The 24,292-nt window shown below is 44.2% G+C and overlaps 1 protein-coding gene across 4 annotated transcripts in view; it reads right to left on the bottom strand.

The window, feature by feature from the left end:
* The window catches only part of LOC147881091 (uncharacterized), a 47,028-nt gene that overhangs the window by 21,392 nt on the left and 1,344 nt on the right, over nt 1-24,292 (bottom strand). For all 4 annotated transcript variants that reach the window (XM_087369751.1, XM_087369752.1, XM_087369754.1 and 1 more), the window contains exons 2-5: nt 23,815-23,979; nt 23,155-23,319; nt 22,818-23,003; nt 14,374-14,475 (exon numbers count right to left, since the gene is read on the bottom strand). In XM_087369751.1, the coding sequence (XP_087225877.1) occupies nt 14,374-14,475; nt 22,818-23,003; nt 23,155-23,319; nt 23,815-23,979 (618 nt within the window). The remainder of the gene's footprint in view (nt 1-14,373; nt 14,476-22,817; nt 23,004-23,154; nt 23,320-23,814; nt 23,980-24,292) is intronic.

Here is a 24,292-nt window from a genome sequence, read left to right as displayed (position 1 = left end):
AGGGGCCCAGAGGTTCAGTCTTCAGAGAGCCGATGGGAGCAAGTCTAGTTCCCTAGTGCCAGTTCTGATCCTAGATTGAGTTGCAAACGCGCGCTTGCATCTTAGCGTAGCCCAAGGCCCAGCATGGTATGGGACACCAACACTCAGCTCATGGCTCGGAGGGGACATCTCTAGATTTAGGATTGTATCCCGTAGGTGTCATGGTTGGGTGGTGAGCAGCCTGCTCAGATTCCTCATGTTTGGTGTGTTCTTGTGTTTGCTTGCAAGTCAGAGGTTTCAAGAGTACTCGGGACATGTCAATGGAACGTGTCAAGAGTGTCGTCGTATAATGAAGGATGAGTCTGAGTCATGTCCCTCGAAAAACACCTGAGGGCTAGTGAGAGATAACCATGCCACTAATCCCCAAGTCATGAAGAAGGGTGCTCTATGAAATATGCTAAATATCCTGGCAACACCCTTCCAGATCGTCCTCGCCTGTCTGAACTCCCAAAGGCAATGCTAAACTGACTCAACTAATGTGTGGCATCAAGAACAAGTAGGGTCAACCCCGAACCTGAATCTCCACAAGTTCTTTGCAATCCCTCCATGAATAGAAAGCCAAAAGAAGAGAGTGACCTTTCTATTTTTGAGGGATTTCCAGAGCCTCCTCCAAAAGTTTTTCTGCAAACTATCCCAATGAGGAGCTCTGGAGGGCCTCCAACCTCTACTGCTAAGCTAAAATCTCCTGGCATTTATGACTGTGTAATGAAAGAAGGGGATGCTCTTCTCTCGGTGCCCTTCATCAATCCATTCCCACTCCCCTAGGTCCCACAGCAAGAAGTTGGGTTAAGGAGTCCAAGATAATGATATGGTTCTAGGACATCGATCCAAAAAAATGAGTAGTGCTCTAATGCGGATCTGGAAAAGACTTGATTCACTTTATACAAGATAATAGGGCCATTAATAGTAGAGAAGACATGTGGTCTCATAGTAGACACTGTCAGGTCATCCACGACCCTCAACCATAATCATAGCCTAGCCTCTCGAAAAGCATCACGTGGAGTAACACATGGAGAGCTCCATTATATATCATGTGCACCGAAAGCATTACATCCTATATTCTAGGAGAAGATCACATGCATGATCGTTGTACTGTGATCTATAAAGATCACTTTGTATCTTTCAATCGGTGTGCAAATTGTTCTGTTTTGCATTAGTTCTCTGTTATTGCTATCAGAGTATTCTACTGTTGTATTGCTTAGTCATTGGTATCAGAGCAGGCTAGGATGTCAACTGCTACGTCAACATCAGTCCATCGACTTGTTCCTGTGTTTGATGGAACAAGATTCAACACATGGAAGAAGATGATGATCCTATACTTGAAAGGAGAAGGATATTACTCGATTGTGTCTGGCACGGAGCAGAAGCCAACTGTTGAAGCTGAAAAGAAAGCTTGGCAGACTCAGGAGGACAAGGCTTTGGCAGCAATTGGCCTTAGCCTCAAAAGAGAAATCATTTTGGAACTACCTTGTGATACGAGCGCTGAACTCTAGGAGTGGCTCATCCAACGGTACGAGAAGCATTCGGAGATGAAGATACTCCATATCTTCCACAAGCTGGAAAATCTGCGATACACTGAAGGAAAGGACTTGCGTGCTCATGTTCGGGACATGAAGGATTTATTTGATCAGCTGGCATGTTGTGGCGATGCATGCAAGGTTCCTCTTGAGAAACAGAAGCTTAAGCCTTTCCAATCGCTTCCTAGTTCATGGCATAGCGTAAGAAGTACGTTGATGGCAAATAAAGGGCTTACTTGAAATTGCGGATGCTCTCTTTGAAGAAGACATGATGAAAGTTGACCTAGGCATGCAGTCTTCAAGCAGTGAAAGTAATCATGCACTTGTGACACAAGGTCCCCAGCCAATTCTTGGTGAAAGAACGCAGAGATCTCCCTCGAACTTCAGAAGCAATCGACGGAAAGGCAAGTGCTACTATTGCAACATAGATGGACACTTTGAATTTGAATGCAGACGAAAGCTTGCTGATTTGGAGAAACGAGTCAAGGAGCTGACTATGAATTCTTCTTCATTTGACAAACCTCGCATGCACAATGTTCAGGAGGTTCCATCTTCACGTCAGCCATCAAAGGTACAAGCAATAGAAAATCTCATTCTCGATTCTAGGGCAAATCAGCATATGACGTTTCATTCTGATTGGTTTATTTCTTTCAAGCACTGTCATTCAAAACGAACAGTTCAAATGGGTGATGACACTGAACACTATATTGAAGGAATAGGTGATGTAGAATTTCAGTTAGCCACTGGTGATGTTTTTCGACTGTGTGGAGTTCTTTATGTTCCAAAATTAAAAAGAGATCTTATTTCAATAGCAAGGTTGACAGATATGGGCATGTCAGTTGAATTCACAGCAGATGAATATCTCATTTGCCAGGAAGACACACGTGAGCTTGTAGCTAAAGGTATACGTCGTCATTCGTTGTATTTACTGACGGATACCTCTGAGATTCAAAAGGTTGTCTTCTTAGCTACAAGCACAAGCAACACTGATACATGGCACAAGCGTTTGGCTCACGTGAACTTCAAAACTATTCGTCACATGCACAAGAAACAGTTAGTCAATGGCTTAACTTGCTGAAAGTCCAAGGTTGGGAGCATGTGAATCATGTATCATCGGAAAGCATTCCAGATGCTCTTTTCATCATCATGCTCCTCGTTCTACAAATGTTCTAGATTTAGTTACATTCTGATTTATGTGGACCTATTTCAATTCTTTCTAAAGAAGGCAGCAAGTACTATATGACCTTTATTGATGATGCAAGTAGATGGACAGAAGTTTATTTTCTAAAGACAAAATTAGAAGCATTTCAATGCTTCCAACAGTACAAAAGCATGGCAGAGCTGCAAACTGGTAGAAAGCTCAAGGCATTACGATCAGATAATGGAGGGGAGTATCTTGCTCATGATTTCCAGATGTTTTGTCAACAAGAAGGCATTCAGCGCCAACTCACTATACCATATACTCCACAGCTTAATGGAGTCGCTGAAAGAAAAAATCAAACTTCCGATAATGCAGCTCGAACCATGTTGGTGGAAAGTCATCTAGATGCAAGTTTCTGCGAAGAGGCAGTTCACACAGCCATTTATGTGCAGAATCGATTACCCACTGTAGCATTATCCAATTCAACTCCCTATGAACAGTGGCATGGTTCCAAACCTGATGTCTCCACACTTCGAGTATTTGGTTGTCAGGCTTTTGCTAAGATACCGGTTTCACAATGTTCAAAGTTTGATCCTCGCAGCCACAAAGCCATATTTGTTGGGTATCTTACAAACCGATGTGGCTATAAGCTTTGGGATCCTTCTGCAGCGCGCATGATCCTAAGCACTGATGTTATATTCTCTGAAAATATTTTTCCAGGTACAATGCAAGTCTTCCCATTTTGAATTTCCAAGCGTACCTCTCGATCGTGCTATTCCATCTGGTAATGGACTTCATGACATTCAGCTCATTGGTAATGATGATCTTCCTGATCTTGCCATGAACGATGATGATGTTTTGCCTGAGGAATCTCATTCTGACACTCCTATAGCTCATGCCGAATCCTCAATTCCTGACCAGGCTTCCTCTGATGTTTCCTCTTCACTTGATTCATTTGAAGCCGCCTCCTCCATTCCATTAAGTTCAGCAACAGATTCTCCTTCCCCTATTCATGATGCTTTTAATGATGTTTACCGTGACATGGATGATCTTCTCCTGGTAGAGCCCGATGCTATACCACTTGGTCGTCTTCCTCCTTGATCACGAAAACCATCTGCTAAGGTAATCGAGAATGCCTGAAATTTTTATGCAGGAGAGTGCCCTTGGTTTCAAGCTCAAGCCTATTGTCATCTTGACAATGGACCCGAACCAGCTTCATTTGATGAAGCTATCAATGGCCCAGAAGCACAATATTGGAAACAAGCTATGGACGAAGAATATGCTTCTCTCATTCGCAACTCCACTTGGATGCTTACTGAATTACCACCTCAGAGGTCACCAATTCCTTGCAAGTGGATATACAAAAAGAAATTTCATGCAGATGGCTCTCTCTCTAAATACAAAGCTCGACTAGTGGCCAAAGGGTATTCTCAGGTTGCCGGCCTCGACTTTTTCTCCAGTTGCCAAGCTAAGTACCATTCGAGTTTTGTTTGCTTATGCTACACAAGAGGACCTTCATATCCATCAGATGGATGTAAAAACGGCATTCCTGCATGGTGACATTCAGGAAGAAATTTGCATGCTTCAAGTACCGGGCTATGAGGACTCTTCTCGTCCACAGCATGTTTATCGTCTTCTCAAGTCTCTTTATGGACTGAAGCAAGCATCACGTTCTTGGTTTCAGAAAATTGACACTTATCTCCACACTCATGGATTCATCTCCTCTGCAGATTCCAATCTTTACATTTTTCATGAATCCTCTGCTATTGTACTGCTCACTCTATATGTGGATGACATTATTCTCTTTGCCAACGATGTCATTACTTTGGCACAAGTTAAAGATAGTCTCCATACTCATTTTGACATGGTTGATCTCGGCGAGATTGGTTATTGCTTGGGCATGGAAATTTTTCAAGATTGTGATGCTGGTATCCTCCACCTCTCTCAACATAAATATGTTCGTGATTTGCTGTCCAAGTATAACATGGCTCAATGTAATTCAGCTTCTATTCCAATGGATCCTAGTGCCATCTCTATCTTCAAAGCTGCTGCTCCCACTTCTGGTCAAGCTTCTCCTCAATTTCCCTTTCGCAGCTTACTTGGAAGCCTTCTCTATACTATGGTTTGCTGCATACCTGATATAGCATTTGCTGTCATCTCTCTTTCTCAATATAGTTCCAATCCATCTCCCATTCATTGGCAGTTGCTCAAGCGTATTCTACGATACCTTTGTGGTACTCAAGCTTTTGGTCTCACTTTCCGACGCCAGCCCTCCTCTTCATTTGAACTACATGCATATTCAGATGCCAATTGGGGTACAAATGTTCATACTGGCCGATCTGTCACTGGATGCTGTTTTCTTATCAATGGGACTGCAATCAGTTGGTTCAGCAAACCTCAGAAAGTGGTTGCAATGTCTTCTACTGAGGCAGAATACATTGCAGCCTCTGCTGCATCCAGGGAGATCATTTGGCTTCGTCAACTACTTGAGGACCTTTCTAAACTTCCAGATTCCACTCCCACACCTCTTTGGTGTGATAATCAAAGCACCCTAAAAATCCAGTATTGCATTCACGTACAAAGCATTTCCATTTGCACTATCATTACATCCGAGATCAAGTACGTGATTAAATTCTGATGGTCCATTATCTACTTACATCTGATATGCCAGCAGACATTCTCACTAAGCCTCTTCCCCGACCACGTTTCCAACTGGTCCAATCTTCTCTCGGTGTATCAAGCATTCCTTAGCAAGGTTTCACATAAACGAATCAACTCAAACCTGTTTTCACCATCCCATGACTCAAGGGTCGTGTTTGAAGGGGGGTATGTCAGGTCATCCACGACCCTCAACCATAATCATAGCCTAGCATCTCGGAAAGCATCACGTGGAGTAACACATGGAGAGCTCCATTATATATCATGTGCACTGAAAGCATTAGATCCTATATTCTAGGAGAAGATCACATGCGTGATCGTTGTACTGTGATCTATAAAGATCACCTTGTATCTTTCAATCGGTGTGCAATTGTTCTGTTTTGCATTAGTTCTCTGTTATTGCTATCAGAGTATTCTACTGTTGTATTGCTTAGTCAGACAGGTGATCTCCGACCCGGAGTAGACATAAAGAGCGGCCCGGTTCATCCAGTGTCCGGTTGAGAGCAGACACGTCCCAAATAGTGAACAAGCAGTAGACACATGGACCCAGATCCGGACCCAAACTAGATTAGATGTAACGGAGGCCAAGTTTGGACCAAATTAACCCTAACCTTCATTACATCAGACACGGACGACAAGCTGGTTCATACATCCGAGACCACATTTTGGTTCGTTTCGTACACTCAAACCCAAAGTAGATACGTTGTCCCAAACAAACCTGTACCTAGACCCGAAGCAGGCACATCCCAAACACGTGGACCTGCAGCGCGAATGTGGTCTTGAACCTGGAGACAGAGAAGGCAACCCTATTTTATGTGGGACTTGGGTCGATTTGAATAGGACATCCATATTTTTATCCCGGATTAGGTGTTAGCTCATATTATATGTGTTGTTGTCCAAAAGTTGGTGTTATCCCAGATCCGTATTGTCAGCCCTGGGACAATGTGCCCACTTTCGTTTTAGTGATGTTGTACATCCTTTTACTCATTTGATTGCTATAAAGCTGCATTATTCCCTTGTTATTTTTTGACATAATGGGTTGACGCACAGACATATTCGCATGCTTATAATGCTTCAACACCTTTATACACACATGATGCACAAAGATATTCTCATGCTTGTATAAACACCTTTTCGCGAAAGCTCGCCATTTATGGAGATTTCAAAAAAGCTTGCACCAGAAAGATTATAGGAAAATAAACTCCATAACAAAGACTAAGAGAGAGAGTGAGAGCATGTGTGTGAAGAAGTGATAATGTGTGGAGAAAGAGTGCATGGAATGTGTAAACGAGAGGAGGGGAGCATCAATGAAAGGGAGTGAAGGGTGAATATGCAGGAAAGTCTTGAATGCATTTGCAGAAATTGGGAAGCACATGGAAGTGGCTTTGCCTGAATGTTGATGAGATTGTAGGTGAGTGAATCAGGGAGTATACGGTGAATAAATGTGTAATAAAGGGCAAAAAGGATCGACTCCGTTGTTGTGATGAGATTTCTAGGTGATGTGAGTCAATGTGTGCATGCCTGAGTGAACAGTGAAGGAGTGATGAATGTGAGAATGTAATATAAAAGAATGAATGAGGGAGTGGTGAATTAAAATGTCTAAAAAGCAAATCTTAAATAACTCATAGAGGGGAAGGGGCGGATGAAAGAATGAACAAAAAAAGGAACAAAATCAAAGAGGTTGAAAGAGCTAAACACTAAATTAAAACTAAGAGAAACAAAACGAAACCAAGCTAAAGAATAGTAATGAAAGAGAATAAACTGACAAAATTCCTTGCACCACAGCGCAACTCTCAGGTGCTAATTAGGGGCGAAATGAATGCAGAGCTTCCCTCCATCCTATGAATAGACTGGAGGCAGAGCTGAAGTGGAAGAAAAGCCATGAAGAAGGGGCTGCATTGAGTAGAGAAGAGGTGGTGGGGAAGGAGATCTTGTGGGGGTTAAAGGCCACTGCACCTTAACCCCGGTTATGTACAAAACTCAAACACATATATACATGGATGACATAGAAGATTAGGGTGTTCTCCATCCACCAAAACTTGTGTGACTCTATCTTCTGACTCTCCCTCTCTCTCACCTTCTTCCATTCCGCTTCCGTTGTTGAGATCTCTCAACTGATATCAGAGCACGGGTGTTCTAACTGAGCCCGAGTGTGAGCCTGGAGCTCAAAGTCTGGTGCTACAGCTCTATGGGAGGAAGGAGAAGCTCCGATGGATGTCTTTATCTACATCCTGATGTGCAGAAACCTTGTAGAAACCTTTGAAAGGTTCTCTGAGTGGTTTTTGCAAGCCAGCAGGTGATTTTGGAGGCAAAAAGACACGCTATTTTAAACATGAGAGTCTTGTGATAAAGATATATTTTTCTAAAAGCTAAATCTTGCCCTGAGATCTAAAGCAAAGTTGTAGAAGACTTTGAGTACTTTGTTTTTCGTTTTGACATCTCTATCATCCGAGCTTTCAGTCAAAAGTTACAGCTCCTGCAAAAAGTGACGAAATTCAATTTTCTACGCGGATTTTGTATGTTGGATCTCCATATCCACGCCACCATTTGTAGTTCAGACACTCCGAGTGGATTTAGAGCAATCCAAAACTTCTATCTGTGAAGCTACTTCCCATTCCGTGAAGTTATGAAGCTGTAGTGAAGCTTTGTCTACTCCAACGTCTTCATTCCGTGATTTCATGTGTGAGTGGAAACTCAACATCCAGGCCTCCATTTGCAGAGCTGTTTGTACCGTTGGATCCGGGACTGCCTCAAACATATGTTTATAAGCTACTTTGCCATTCCGTGAAGAATCGAGGGAGTTGTGATTCTCTGTGTTTTTCCGTCGTCTCTTTGAAGGAAATTTCTCAAAGTTTCCAAGACCTTCTCATTGATTGCCATGTGGCATTTTGGCTAAGGTTAAGTTTCCTAAGATTCATTTTTACAAAGAAATGCAAAGGTTGACTCGCTCTTACTCAATCCTTGGATGAGATTTTGGAGTTGTGGCAGAAGAGAGATATTTGCAGATTGTCTTGCTGAGTTCGATTATGCAGTGACGCCCATGTTTTGAGATATCCCAGGTTCTATTTTCACTAGCGGTCATTACCGTGGGGCCGTGATTTCTTGGATATACCTTATGCAAATCACTCTGGTTGCAGTCTGAGCCGTGTGCGCTCATTTGTGGTTTGCATTGGGTTGCAGTGGATGCTTTACAGTCCATTTGGAGATCCTTGTTGGATGCGCTGATAGGCCCAGATTGCCTTGTGGGATGCTTTATTGATGGACGTTTAGCACACAGATGCTATTTTATGCTAAGGGACAGCTTTGACATATTGCACTGGATGCACAGGTCGTGCTATGATCTCTTGGATGAGACATAATTGATGCTTATGCCCATGGACGGTGTTTATGCTTGAGGCATTTGGCTCTTATTGGCATTATATTCGTCATTGTTTCATCATTGTGGGTTGACATTTTCTTTTGGGCCAGACTTGCTCATATGGATGCATAGTATATGCACATGAGTCAGATGCATTTTGATGCTTTGAGCCTTGAGTTTTGGTGACACTATCCTTCATTAAGGCAGACATATTGGGTGTGCCTAGTAGTTGATGTGATTTCTCTCTTGCACGTACTAGCATTTGGGATTTTGTTTCATTTGCATCATGACATCGTCTTCCATGTCTTAAAAATGTATTAAAAAGTTTGATGGGACAAACTTTTCTTTATAAAAAGAACAGATAAAGGATATACTTATTCAAAAGAAGTAGATTAAACCCTTGGCAAGGATTGAAGCTAAGCCTACAGATATGTCTGAGGATGATTGAAATGAGCTGCATGCATTAGCAAAGTCTACTGTAAGACTTCATCTTGCAGAGTCAGTTTATTTCACGATAGTAAATGAGCAGACTACTAAAGATTTGTGGAAGAAATTATGTGTCACTTATGAGAAAGAAATTGCCTCTAATAAAGTTTACCTAATGAAGAGATTGTTTGAGCTGCAGATAAAGAAAGGGGTCTCTTGAATGAATTCAATATTATTATCAACCAGCTTCAGGCCCAAAAGATGAATTTTGATGTGGAGACTAAGGCAATATTTCTCTTTTGTTCATTGCCATCCTCATGGGATACCTTCCGTACAGCTGTCACTAACTCTACACTTGGTAGAGTACTAAAGTTTGATGATGTTGTGGGTAGCTTGTTGGCCAAGGAGATTAGACGGAAGTCTATGGATGGCAACAAGAAGGATGCAGCCTTAAATGTGCAAAGGGACAGATCACAATTTAGGGGGAAGTCCCAAGAAAGAGGAAAGTCTCGTAGCAAATCCAGAACACGAAACAATGAGTATTACCACTGTGGCAAGAAGGACTACACATGAAAAAGAATTGCTACAAGCTAAAAAGGGAGCAAAAGAATGAGAAAAATAATGCAAATTGAGGTGCAAATAAGAAGGAACAGAGTTCAAGGGAGAACAAAGGAAAAATGAAGATCGAGGAGATTAATGCAGTCACTGATGATAGTGACAATGAAATTCTCTTCGTGTCTAGTCTACCTGCAGACTTACTTACCACTTCAGATGATGCATATTCCTAGGATTGGATTTTGGATTCTGGTGCTTCATTCCATGTTACTCCCCATAGGAACGGTTTTCTACTTATAACAGTGGAAAGACAAGTTGTGTGCATCTTCAAAATAACTATGCATGTGACATAGTGGAAGCAAGTGACATAAAGTTTTCTTTTGCAAATGGGTCTGCATTTATTTTGAATAATGTGAGATATGTACCTAAGCTGACCAAGAGTCTCATTTCAACGGATCAACTAGATGATGCTAGTTTTCAGACCACTTTTGACTTTCAGAGTTGAAAAATTCAACAGGGGCTCTATGGTTTTGACTAGGGGTGCCAAGTGTGGGACTTTGTATCCCTTACATATATCAGGGGTGTCTAATCATGTTGTTACAATAACCGAGCAGCCAGGTACTTCTTTATGGCATTGCAGGTTAGGGCACATGAACCAGAAACTCTTATACCGTTTGGGTTATGTACCGCATTTGAGTTTTTCTGACTTTGAATTTTGTGAGCATTGTCTCTATGGGAAGCAAACTAAATCAGCCCATAAAATAAGAGGAAAGAAAGAGCTTGAAAAGCTTGATCCAGTGCATTCAGATGTATGTGGTCCCACAGTCATTAGGCGGGGCTGAATACTATGTGACATTCATCGATGATGCAACTAGGAAAGTGAGGACTTATGCTATAGCTTGGAAAAGTGATGTGTTCTAGGTATTTCAAAAATGGTTGGCTTTGGCTGAAAATCAGTCACGTAGAACGCTTAAATGCCTACGGACTGATAATGGTGGAGAATATATCTCTCATGACTTTCAGCATTTCTATGATACACGTGGCATCAAGAGGGAGCTCATGTCCCCTCGTACTCCAGAGCAAAATCCATTTGCAGAGCAGATGAACCGCACCATTCAGGAAAGGTTGTAATGTATGCTTTCCCATGCAAGTCTTTCTGGTGGTTTTTGGGTTGCGGCAATGAAGACTGCAGTGCATGTGATCAATAGATCACCTAGCAAGAGTTTGGATGGGTATTCCTGAAGAGGCATGGAGTGGCAAGAAGCCCTCTTACTCTCATTTGCGTATATTTGGATGTGAAGCATATGCACATGTGCCAAAAGAGCTTCGGAAGAAGCTAGATCCTAAGTCTAAGAAATGCATCTTTCTAGGTTATGGTGAAAGTGGAAAGATGGACTATCATCTCTAGGATCCAGAAGCAAAGAAAATCATACGAAGCCATGATGTGGTCTTCAATGAGAAGAAGATGCATAGGACAACCATTAAGGATGTGAAAATGAGGAGAATCACTTTACAGGATGTGAATCCACCAGCATATGTTGATAGACAGCAAGCTGTCCATGCACCGAATGTGAAGGAAATGGTGCCACCAGGTACTCCCACAGAGGGCAGATGATGGATCATCTATTGGTGGCAATAATGAGCCAAATTTGGCTGATATGCAGGCAAGACAACAAGCTGAAATGCCCTTGAGAAGAACATCTAGAGTGTCTAGACCGCTTGAGAGATTTGTTTCAAAGGTAGACTATGTGATGCTTACTGATTGCGGGGAGCCTTCTTGCTACAGAGAGGCTATGATGCGCGAGGATTAGCGCAAGTGGGAGTATGCTATGCAATCAGAGATGAGTTCACTCATAAAGAATAAGACTCGGGACTTGGTTTCTTTGCCACATGGAAACAAAGCATTGCCATGTAAATGGGTCTCCAAGATGAAGATCACAGGTGATGATGTGCCTAAGTACAACGCCCGTTTGGTTGCTAAAGGGTTCAAGCAAGAGAAGGGTGTGGACTTTGATGAGATTTGATGAGATATTCTCTCCAGTTGTAAAGATGACCACACTTAGATGTGCACTTGGACTTGTGGCAACAAAGGATATGGAACTTATGCAGATGGTCTACAAGATAAAGGCCACAGGTGATGATGTGCCTAAGTACATGGCCCGTTTGATTGCTAAAGGATTTAAGCAAGAGAAGGATGTGGACTTTGATGAGATATTCTCTCCAGTTGTGAAGATGACCACACTTAGATGTGCACTTGGACTTGTGGCAATACAGGATATGGAGCTTATGCAGATGGATGTCAAGACAGCTTTCTTGCATGGGGATTTGCATGAGGAAATTTACATGATACAGCCGAAAGGATTTGAAGAAAATGGCAAAGAGCATTTGGTTTGCAAGCTGAAAAAGAGTCTCTATGGTGTTAAGCAAGCGCCTAGAGAATGGTATCACAAGTTTGATGCTTTCATTCGGTCCCAGGGTTCAGAAGAAGTGAGATTAATCACAACCTCTACACTAAAAGGGCTAAGAATAACAACCTGATACTACTGGCACTTTATGTGGATAATATGCTATTGGCCAGCAAGAACACTTATGAGCTTGATGCATTGAAGGCCAAGTTGCATGAGGGCTTTAACATGAAGGATTTGGGACCTGCAGGTCATATTCTTGGTATGCGCATCACGCGTGACCAGAGTAGGAAACTCCTTTGGCTTTCACAGAAGGAGTATCTTACAAAAGTATTGCTTACAAAAGTATTGCAGCGTTTCAATATAGAAGGGGGGAAGACAATAAGTACTCCATTGCCTCCATATGTGGAACTAAGTCAGGCAGATAGTCCCAAATCAGATAAGGAGAGAGTCATGATGACCAAGGTTCCTTATGCATCAGCGGTTGGGAGTCTTATGTATGCTATGATAGCTACTTGATCGGAGATTAGTGGGAGTTGTTAGCCGGTATATGACTAATCCAGGAAAGAGGCAGTTTAAGTGCATCATGAGGTACATGAAGGGTACCAAGGAGGTGTGTATCTGCTTTGGAGAGGAGAGATGCGTGTATTTGGGTACACCGATTCAGACTATGTAGAGCATGTGGATAGCAGGAGATCCACTTCTGGTTATGTGTTCACCTTTGCAAGTGGTGCAGTGTCGTGGATGTCTCGCACACAGAAGTGCATTGCTTTGTCTACTACAAAGGCCGAGTATGTTGCAGCCACATAGGGTTGCAAGGAGGCTATATGGCTTGATCGCCTAGTAAGAGATTTGGGGATTCATACAGGTGTACTGACATTGCATAGTGATTCCAGGTGGTGCAGTGTCGTGGATGTCTCGTGCATAGAAGTGCGTTGCTTTGTCTACTATAGAGGCCGAGTATGTTGCAGCAACCACAGAGGGTTGCAAGGAGGCTATATGGCTTGATCGGCTAGTGAGAGATTTGGGGATTCATACAGGTGTACCGACATTGCATAGTAATTCCATGAGTGCTATTCAGCTAGCACGGAATCCGGTCTTTCATGCGAAGACTAAACACATTGAGGTCAAGTACCATTAGATCAGGGAGGTACTTGAGGACAAGCGCATAGAACTTGTCAAGGTTCATACAGATGATAACCCTGCAGATATGCTGACAAAGAGTCTACCTAGTCAGCAGTTTGAGTATCGTCATGTTTTGATAAGCATTGGATAGTATGCTTATTGGTTGTTCTTCTTTAAAAGCACATTGGCCTTTAAGTGGGAGGTTGTGGGGGTTAAAGGCCACTGTACCTTAACCCCGGTTATATACAATATTAAACACACATATATATGGATGACATAAAAGATTAGGGTGTTCTGCACCTACCAAAACTTGTGTGACTCTATCTTCTGGCTCTCCCTCTCTCTCACCTTCTTCCATTTCGCTTCCGTTGTTGAGATCTCTCAGATCTAGTGCCGAAAGAAAACCGAGAAAATCCTGGTACCACAGCACCTCTGATCTTCCATCCAGCCTGTGAACAAAACTGAAGTGGAAGAAATACAGACCAGGAGGGGCTGCATTGAGCAGAGAAGAGGTGATGGTGTAGGACATCTAGTGGTGGGGATGCATAAGGCAGAAGACCAAGTCTGTGGACAGGAACTGACATGTATTTAGAGGGTGTGATAAGCAGTGAACTTATTGAGCTTGCTCTGCGGTTTTATTCATACTTAATGAAGTACTTTTCTTGAAAAAAAAGAAAGTGGACTTATTGAGAAGCAAAGGGGTTCGTTACAAATAGGGATAGAATGTGCAGTTTTCTATCCACTGTAGTCTAGTGCATGCTACCCCAAAACAAGACAATAAACATAATCTCAGCAAGTTCTTAAAGTGTAATAAATTGTTCAGCATTTCTATCCACCATGCATTTTCAGAGTGTCTATCTACCATGCATTTTTATATACGGTATGGTGCATGCTATCACAAAGACAATACAATGAACCATAAACTCAGCGGTTTTTTGAATGCAATAAAACGTTCAGAGTGTCTAAGATGGTGTGCTTTTTGAGGGAATTTTTCTGCCTTATGTTACTTAGGAGAGAAACGCACAAAAGCTAACAAATCTCTTTCCCTACATTAAATGCAATACTAACAGTACATTTTCGGTTAAACATTTGCATGGTAAAACATATATCCTCAAGCAAACACTATGGGATGACTGCATCGATCCTTACATTTTTCTCCCACTCGTCATCAACCTTGAAGTAGGGTGCCAAGTAGCTTTCCAAATCAGACTCATCTTTGAAGTACACAAACTCTCCATCCTCTTTCATCAACTTCATGCACCAGAAAGTATCGCATACTCAAAAAGGTTAGTGTGACATGTCAATAAAGTACACTGGATTTTCTTCCACATCCTCACTTTAATATTAAGAGAAACATAAGCATTATTATTAAAATTATGCCATTTGTTTTTGCTATGAAAGTAAAAATACTCACTAAAAAAAGGAGTTCCATCCCCCCCCCCCTCTCTCTCTCTCTCTCTCTCTCTCTCTTTCAGCTTGTTTGCTCTCGTCAGCTCCCATCATCCTCGTCCCTCCCTCTCCGTCCCTTTTGTCCCTCGTATCTCCTGCGCTAGCAAATGGTAGCGAGGAGCGCCGCCAACAAAAGGAGGGCGCTGCTGATGGGCTTTTTTTGTGCAACTGATATCTTTTTGTACAAGAAGGAAAATGCTATGTATGTCATGTATAAGAGCACTCATGCATAGGAGGAACTAGCACTGATAGGTACACATGTAGCTAAGCATGGATAGGGTAGTCTTCTATTTTTTTGAAAACGATGTTTGGTATTAACTATATATTTAATAAATAAAAGTGCTTGTATGGAGAACCCTGATTGCAGGAAATGATGACATGAACTTTGTGGCCAATTTGGTGATTGGATGCCATTGGGAGCTTGGATATAGACCTTGGAACCTCGGCATCAACGGGCTCAAAATACGAGAAAAATCCTCTAGGGAGCACTAGCAATTGAAGGGGCAATGAAATGGGAAAAAATGTGGTCACTGAGGAAGCCAAAGGAGAACCCATGCTTTTTCGGAAAGACTGTAGATAAGAAGTACTTCGTCCTCAGGTGTTTTTCAAGGGACATGATCCAAATCCAGCTCTCATTGTACGGCGACACTCAGTGGAGTCTTGCCCCCAGGATGTTCCCTTCACTCCTTTCAGAGCTGCTCATGCCTCAGTAGACACGTCGTGGGAGATTCTAGCTAGCATTGCAGATTTGGAGAGCCAGGTGTACAGAGGCGATGGAGGGTATTCAGGTTCACCCTTCCCAGGTTATGGCCAGTATTTGAACTGACACAGTACACACTCTAATGGCCATATGGGCAAGCATGCAGGGATCCTCCAGAGCAGCTATCGCCAAGAGAGTTACTTTTTCCAGAGTTTGGAGAGGATCTCCTTTCTTCTCTGAGTCTCCCTCAAGGTTGGGGTGGCATTTTCAGCCTCCGCCTTGGTTTTTTATTAGCACATTTTGAGCTGTTTTTTTCCCTCATGCATTGCATGATGTACTTCCGCATTTGAGCTTGCTCTCACGGTTTTCATTCATACTTAATGAAGAAATTTTCTTGAAAAAAAAGTACTTCGCATGTCTACAACAAAGGGTAGAGGACCACTAAAAGAGTGGAAAAGTGAAGTAAACAGAGAGACTCTCATTGGTGGAAAAAAAGGAGCCAATCGATGGCCAAGGATTTGCATGAAAAAGGAGGGATGTGGATTAGTGGAACTACTGGTTCGATCTCTATAAGAGGGGTGGACGGACCAGTTTAGGTTCATCTTCTTGCTCGTCTCACGTTGAAGAGGGCAGCTGATCATGGTTTCATGAGCTTATGCTCGTTTCAGAGGGGTTTATGGTAGAAGCAAAGGACTTTCCTCCCTGCAGTGGACCATGGGCTTTGGACTAGTGTTGCGCCGGAAGCAAAGAAAGCTGTTGTTTTCATCTTGGATTCTTGGAAGCCTCTTGTTGGCTCCAATTGATGATGGACGGCTTTTCTCAATTCGCTATGGAAGTTCTGTAGGAGGGCGAATCTTAGTGCGTGAGCAACCTTTTGCTCATATCGAAGAGATATAGGGTGGAAGACTTCACTTCACAGGCAATTGCTCTTTAAGGAAAGTCGCAGGTGACAATAGGAAGCCGGTTTGGTTGTGGGAGCCGCCTTCTTGTGCCATCTATAGTTCCTAAAGTTCGTGGACTTCATACTTGACGAGCAGATACAGGTTGTCGGCAGTGCTGGGTTTTGAGTATGCGTGAAGCCTTGGAAGGCGCATCCAAACCAATTGCGACCTCATGAGAACATGCTTGAAGAAAGCAGACAATTCTGATCGTTGATGCCGCCAAGGAGTATCGGTGAATGGTGAAGCCTGGTCTCAAGGTTGTTTTCTAGACAGCTCAAAAGCCACAGCAGCACAAAACAAAGGAGTTTGGTGATCAAGGAGGCATGAAGGTGGTTAGCCATGCTCTCAACAGCATATAGTTGCTTGTAATGAGCCAGGGATTGGGACCCATATGGTGATGTGTTGAAAACTAGCTTCTTGGCAATAGCAAAAAAAGTAAGTGGTGAATTTTTTGAAGAGGGTTCCTTTGGTTGTCTCTAGAGGAAAAAGGCAGCTTAAACATTGGAAGCAAGGTCCAAGGTTCCGTCCAAGCTTCTTGGCATTCAATCGATCTTATTGGCAGCAAAGTTCTATCTAAGCCTACACGGGGTTTTCCTTATGAGTCCGTGTTTTCTAAAAGTTCATGATTGCCATATGCTCCAGTGATTATTGTCTTTTCTGATATACAGTGGTTGGTAGTTCTTGGTGCATGGTGTTTTCCGGTTTGGTGATTTGATGTTATGATGGGATTATGTTTCTTCTCGATCTGGTTGTAAACGTGGCTGTGGCTGTGGCTATAAAGGCATTTCAGGGTACCGGTCTCATCACGTTTTTGGTGCCTCAACGGAGGATCGGTCTTTGGCCGGACCTTTAGTTTACAAGACCGAAATCATTGGTGGTTGATTATAGGAATCATGGCTCAAGATTTTCCTTTGTTTCACAGGACACCTTGTGAGGATGCTGAAAAGTCCATGGAGCAATTGGAGATCACTTGTTTAATTAAGAATCAACAGGATCCAATATTTATGCTGAGGATTTTTACACACTGTGTACAAGATGAGGCTAGGAGATGGTTCCATGCTTATGAGGCCACTCAGGCAACAGTAGAGGTGACCTTTGATTTGGCAATGAGCGTGTCCCATCAAGGAATAGCCCCCTTCTTTTATAGCCAAGAGAGGGGGTCTCTCCCAATAAATGCATCCCCCCACAAAGAAAATTTTACCCCTACTTTAACCCCTTGTAATTCATTTGTTTGGGACCCAAACTAGACCCCGTTTGAACCCAGATTTCACACACGGAAACACCACGCCATGGGGTATTTTTCCAGCCCATTGCACACCATTTTGGCAGCCCTTAGTCTCGCTCATTTGCACCCCCGTGTGGCCCTCCCCTTGTTTTTGGTTTCATAGAGTCTGCGCTAGCGCAGACTTTGGGGGCTGCTGAGCCCCCCCCTTTTTTTTGGTTTCATAGAGTCTACGCTAGCGCAGACTCTGGGGGGCTGCATAAACCACAGTTGATGAAGATTGGCTGTCTTGCCTTTTTACAACATTACAAGAGGGTAGAAGACCCGGACAAATTATGGCATGAGATCCAGAATTTTGTGCAAAAGGGTTCCCTTGATTCTTACATCCAGGAGTTCAGTCGCTTGTGGGATCGATGGTACATGGCATTAGGGAATGAGCAACCACCTTCCATGCTAAGAAAATGAGAAGTTCATAGCTCGACTCTCTACGAATGAAATTGGAATTGAAGCCTGTAGCCACTTTCCAGGAAGCAGTTGACTTGGCAAAGGCAAAAGAATGGAAAATTATCAGAATGGAGCAGCTGGCCATGGGAGTTCAACAAATGCCTAGGAGAGAGGAGCAGCATTCTATGAAGAAATTTGTATTAACTATATATTTCATAATGGGAGGCGGAGAGAGAGAGAGAGAGAGAGAGAGAGAGAGAGAGATGTCTTTGGGAGGCCTAGCGGGCCTATGAGACAAGGTACAATGAGAAAAAAGTAACTCATATAAGCTACTATGGGCTAAGGCAAAAGGCTCGCTAAGGCACTTGCTGAGTACTATACTAAGAATCTCAAAACTAGTACTCGAAACAACTCAAAACTAGTACTCGAAACACAAAAACACAAAACTCAAAAATCTTGAGATGACAAGAGATAGGATCAGGTGTCATCTATGATCTTGATGCCATGGTGACTCTCTGATTGGATGCAAAGATATTGTGTAGCTGAGATGGGCTGGACTTCCATCATGCATGCTTTGGTCACCTTGTGCATCGTGTGTGGTCTCTGTGTCTTGCTCCACAGCTCTGCTCGCCTCATCTCGCTGATCCTTTGCCCTCATATTAGCTAGCTCCTCCTCCTTCACTCCACTATGTCATGGGCCTGTGTAGAAGTCTATGACATGTCGCCGTGCTTGGCCTATCTCTGTCTCTTAGGGCACTACCACCTCCTGCTATTTGATCTATCTCAGTAAGGTCTCTCTGTGTTGCCACATCTCAATCATGTAGAGGGAGAGGACAAGCATGTTCAAAGAAACCTCAGTACAGACTGGTTGGAAGACCTGAACAGGGCGGAACAAAGGCAGCTCTGTTGCAGACAGAAAAGATAGGAAACGTTATGGAGGCCTAGGGGCTGGGAATTGAGGCTGATGATGGGCAGGCCTGTTTGGGCCAGTGGCAGCCTGCCATGTGGCCAGGCAAGGCCAGCCAAAAGTCTGCAAGTGAGCCGCCGGCTGATCCAGTCGTCTACTGGGCCTGTGGATCAGTTTTGAGGTAGAGGCAGCCCCTTAGGTGGCGAGGATGGCGCAAGAGGCGCCCATGTTGACGCAAGGTGGCAGGGGTGATGCAAGGGGCACCGATGGCCCTCGTAGCAGTGGAGGAGGCTGGTGCAGCAGCCAGCAGCCCGATGAGACAGCACACAGCCCGCACGAGAGCTTGGAGAGCCCGCGGGGCTGGAAGAAGGTAGGCCCGGGGGGGGGGGGACAGCCGGTAGGGCTGGGCAAGGGAGGGCGGGCTGGGCGGAGGGGGCTAGGGGGGGGGAGAGAAAAAAAGAAAGAAGGAAGTTTATTAGAGTCTTCGGAAGACCGATGGGTCTATAAGACTGAAAGAAAACCTGATACAAATCACAGTAAGGGTGAAGCTACTAAAACGAGCATCATCACCCGTGCTGAATCCTAAGTCTGATCATACATAATCAAATACATCTGGGTGTGACAATGAAAAGAAAACTGGAGCGGTGGAGCAGAATCCTCCGTATGTCATGTCGCCCTGGCTGGTGCATAGCCGGTGGTGGGACGCTAGCGTCCGTCAAGGGGTGCCATGCGTCTCATTCTCCTGGAGGAGGCTCGACGCAAGACCAGAGCCACCATGACTCCCATGGGACGTATCCTGGGTCTAAACAATGACGGGAGGTCCCCCAAAGCGATCTGTGTGTCCCCTCGATGTCTCGTGTGTCGCGCTGCAGTCGTCAAGTCGGGGTCTCTATCACGTCTGCGGCTAGAGTTGGACGATCAATGTCACTCAATGGGAAGAACTCTGTGATCCTGCTCTGAGAGGTGTCTGATGGTGTGGCCAAGCCCCGTCGCCTGAGTAAGTACTCTCTGTGTTGGACCCCCTCGTGAATGAAGGCCGCGAGGCATCTCTAATCTGGGTAGGCAAGGAATCTGGAAAGGAGCCTGGAGCCGTCTCTAAAGAGACAGTGGTAACGACCTCGGATCTCGTAGTACACTGGGCACCTGAAAATAAAATGCTCCTCCGACTCAACCTCCTGATAGTCGCACAATATGCATATGTGATGCTCCCTAGGGATCCCCTCTGCTCTGTCGCTCTCTATGCGGAGGTGGTGTGATGATACCCGAAACTATCCGATGGAGATTCATAGTGAGTGAGGCATATGAAGCTCCGTGTACCCCGGTGGTGTGATGAACCCCTCCTCCGAAATACGAAGACAATAATCTCTGTAGAAACTCAACTTCACTCGAAGCTCCCTTGGCTCCAACCATGTCCTAAAGGTGTGTAGCTGCAGGAGATCCTCTCGAATGACCAAGTTGGTATGTGGCCCGGTCGGGATGGTGGGTGGGAGTACGGAGGGGCATCTAAACTGTACTGAAAAGGAGGTATCCTATCGATGTGAAACCCTAGTCTCACAAACAATCTGTGAGTCTATGCATACCAGCATCGCTCGTCTCCCTCTGCTGCCAACCTCATGGAGGAATCGAGAGCCAACCATGGCAACCTCTGTCTCCCTAATGTGCAATCCCCATATGATCTAACCCAGTGTAGATATGTGATGGTCTGAAAGGCTGCATCTAGCTGAGTGGAAAAGCACCAAACTCGGCCTGAATGATGTGATGTGGTACAGATGGTTTCCCCCGAATCATCCATGAGAGCATGAGGATCTGCAAGCGCTCCACCCGTATCCACTCTATCTCTAGGTTCCCTACAAGGGCTGCCATACATACCGACTGGTCGGACCAAGGAGTCGAAGAGAAGAGCCTTGGTCCGAGGGTCCTAGAAGTGGGAGTGGAAGCACTGTCTCTCTAGCCGAGACAGTGAGGCGTATCCCCTACTCAGTCTAGCCTGCATCGATGGTCTCATCGTGAAGATCGGGCTGGAGAAGATGACCCCCAAGTAAGTGTATGAGGATACGATCTCAACTGGTGACCCACCGAAAGTGAACTCCATGTTTACTCGAGAGGTGTTAAAGATCATGACCTTGGTCTTGCCAACGTTGACCTCCAAATTGGGGATAAACAAAAAGCCTACAGTGCATCCAGGTGTCGTTGGAGCCCCTCCGGTGTAGACGACAAGAGTGCCACATCATCTGCATAAGGAAGAATCCTGATGATGATCCCGGCAAGTGAGCAACCGGTCCCTCCGGAAGCCCCCATGAAAGTCTCAAGCTCATCGATGTAGAGGCCAAACAGGGTTGGTGATAAGGGACAACCCTGTTTGATCCCTATGGTACTCAAGATCTCATCTGTCCAACCTGCACCTTTCCAAACTCAGCCTAAGACTCTCTCATAAAGTGCCATGACTGCCCAGATGATCTCCTGATCAAATCCCAGTGTCTGTAGGCATGTGATGAGACGAGCTCGAGATACTGTGTCAAAGGCTTTGCAAAAATCCACAAAGCAGCAATATACCCTCTCCTTCCGTGATCTGGCCTCCTCAATGACACTCCTAAGTGTGAGTATGTGATCCATAGTCCCATGGTCTCGCCTGAAACCAGCCTGACCCTTTGCTCTAAGCCCTCTCATCTCTGCGAACACAATGACCGACGCATCCAATACTGCTGCATAGATCTTGGATATCACATGTCCAATCATGATAGTCCTGTAGTTACTCGGGTCCATGGGATCCCTTGCCTTGTGGATGGGGATGATGGTGTTGAGTGTCCAAGTGCAGGGGAAGCCAAGGCAAACAGTGTCATTGAATAGCTTTGCTAGGATCGGGGCTAACGTGTCGATCCCATATGTGATAAACTCAGTGCATAGCCCCCTCATGATCCTTAGCTCGACCACTGTGTAGTTTCAATGTCGCATTCTTGACTCCCCTCTGGTAGACAACGTGCAAATGGTGGGACGAGGGGTGTGTGAGATCTGGAGTAGGCTGGTGTGGGACATCATAAAGATGGTGTGCATACGTGTGCCAAACTCTCGTGTCGGTGAGAGGTGATGGAGACCTACACTCAAGGAATCTCCGTCAAAAATCCTTAGAGTTCTTGCTATACAAGATGTTCAACAGCTCCTCATTTCGACGAAGAAATGCCTGCTTCTTCCGACGTACGAGACGTCGGTACTTGCGTACCGTGTCTAGTGTGTTGGAGAGGTGACATCTGGTTTCAAGTTGGAGTTGTCAGCGATAAGCCTTGCACTCTGCATCGTACCAATTGTTGCAGGGTACAGAACCAAGAGGTAATGGTCTAGTGGACCGTGTGGTGTGGGGAAAGATTTGGAGGGCAGCCTCGTGGAGTGTGCGACTAATCAGGGCAGCACGGTCCGAGGGAGCGGAGAGGCTAGCGGGGAGGCACACGCGCGCGAGAAAGAGAGAGAGAGCTACTAAACGAGCATCCACACCAATGCAAATGCAAAAAATGCAGAATGGCAGTACTAAGTCCAAAGTACAACATAGTCATGTCGGTAGTTGACTATCTCATCATCGTCATCATCATCAGGACATCAGGGTGGATGAGGCAGTGGGGGCATGAAATCGGCGATAGAGTGCTGTCGGCCACTCAAAGGTGCAGCCCTGGCACGTCTCTTGGTCATAGCTCTACGTCTAACCAGGGATACTGTGACCCCCATCGGTTGGGATCCGACTCTAAACAGGGAGGGGATGTCCCCAAGTGTGATCTATGTGTCAACCCTCTGTCTGAGCTGTCGGGTCACAGGAGAGAGAGAGGGAGAGAGAGAGAGAGAGAGAGAGATGCGTGCACCCGAGCACACACACACACATGCACATATCTTGATGTATGACACACGCATACATCTTGATGTATAACAAAAAACATAACATTTTACCTCTCTTTCTGGAGTACTCCCTTTGACACCTTCTCTCTCACATTGAGAGTCCTCCAATTTGGATATTGTTATACTTCCCTCGCCATTTTCTGTGTCGTTTGATCGTCCCAAAAATTTGTCAAAGTAGATATCAAAATCCATGATCGACTCGAACACTACAAATTGTTGCCCATGTTCTTCAATTAGCTACACACCCAAGAAACATCTTTCACTATGTTGCTGAGATTAGGAAACCATATGAGCATGATGTAAACATCCAATCCTAGTCTCGATTCCAATTCTAATAGGAAAACATGAGGCATCCGCAAATTAGCATCAATCACACAATAAGGTATACCTTAAATGGTTCACACTGAGAATTTTTTGATGTTTGTAGAGACTGGGTACTGCTTGACTTCGGATTTGCAGACAAAGGAACACATTTCCCAATTTCGTCAACATATTTTTCTGCTTCGGAGCGGGTTGAGAAAGCTTTACACTGCTTTCCTGGGAAACCCATTACCTGCAGCATCCGTATGCACTCATTAACCTGCCCAAAAGACTAAACTTCCATAACAACAATAAAGTTTTGACCAAGATTCTATACATGTAGTAAGCCAATTGCTTAACTTCTCTTTCAATAACAAGCCCTCACAAGTTCTATTTAGAACTAGCATTCAGATTAATGGAGTGGCTGGTAGTATGGGAATCCTTGATTCCTTTGACAGGACGGCTTTTTTCCATTCACTTCAAACAGACCTATGATGACTAGAACGATTATTTCCATCTAGCTGTGATCAAAAGATACAAGCCCAATCAAAGTGTCCTCAAAAAAACATGATAGATGGGATTATAAACTAGCTCAAAGTTGCAAAAAACATCGCATTGGTCTTGTCCCTGAGAGAGAGATAAGTCAATGCAATTGTGAACAATAAGGTATACCTTAAATGGTTCACACCGATAAATTTTTGATGTTTGTAGAGACTGGCTACTGCTTCAATCACACAATAAGGTATACCTTAAATGGTTCACACTGAGAAATGTTTGATGTTTGTAGAGACTGCCTACTGCTTGACTTCGTGTTTGCAGACAAAGGAAGACATTTCCCAATTTCATCAACATATTTTTCTGCTTCTGAGCGGGTTGAGAAAGCTTTATACTGGTTTCCTGGGAAACCCATTACCTGCAGCATCCATATGCACTCATTAACCTGTCCAAAATACTAAACTTTCCATAGCAACAAGAAAAGTTTTAACTGAGGTTCTATAGCTTTCTTTCCACAATTGTCGAATCTCATGCTAACTGCCCCAAGTCAAATATATATCTAGATAAATCCAAGAACATGCCCAAAATCATCGTCTAAAAACACAACACAGCTTGCAGTTTCAGTCTCATGACAGGCACTCACAAGATTGAAAACCATAAACTCCATCACGCATGGCAGGGAGAACATTGGGTATAGCCCATAGTTTAATACATATCCACATACCCAACAC

Source organism: Dipteris shenzhenensis, chromosome 31 (genome assembly GCF_047967505.1).
Source record: "Dipteris shenzhenensis isolate YYH24624 ecotype China chromosome 31, Dip_SZ_1.0, whole genome shotgun sequence".
NCBI classification, from domain to species: Eukaryota; Viridiplantae; Streptophyta; class Polypodiopsida; order Gleicheniales; family Dipteridaceae; genus Dipteris; species Dipteris shenzhenensis.
This window is presented reverse-complemented; position numbering and strand designations above follow the sequence as displayed.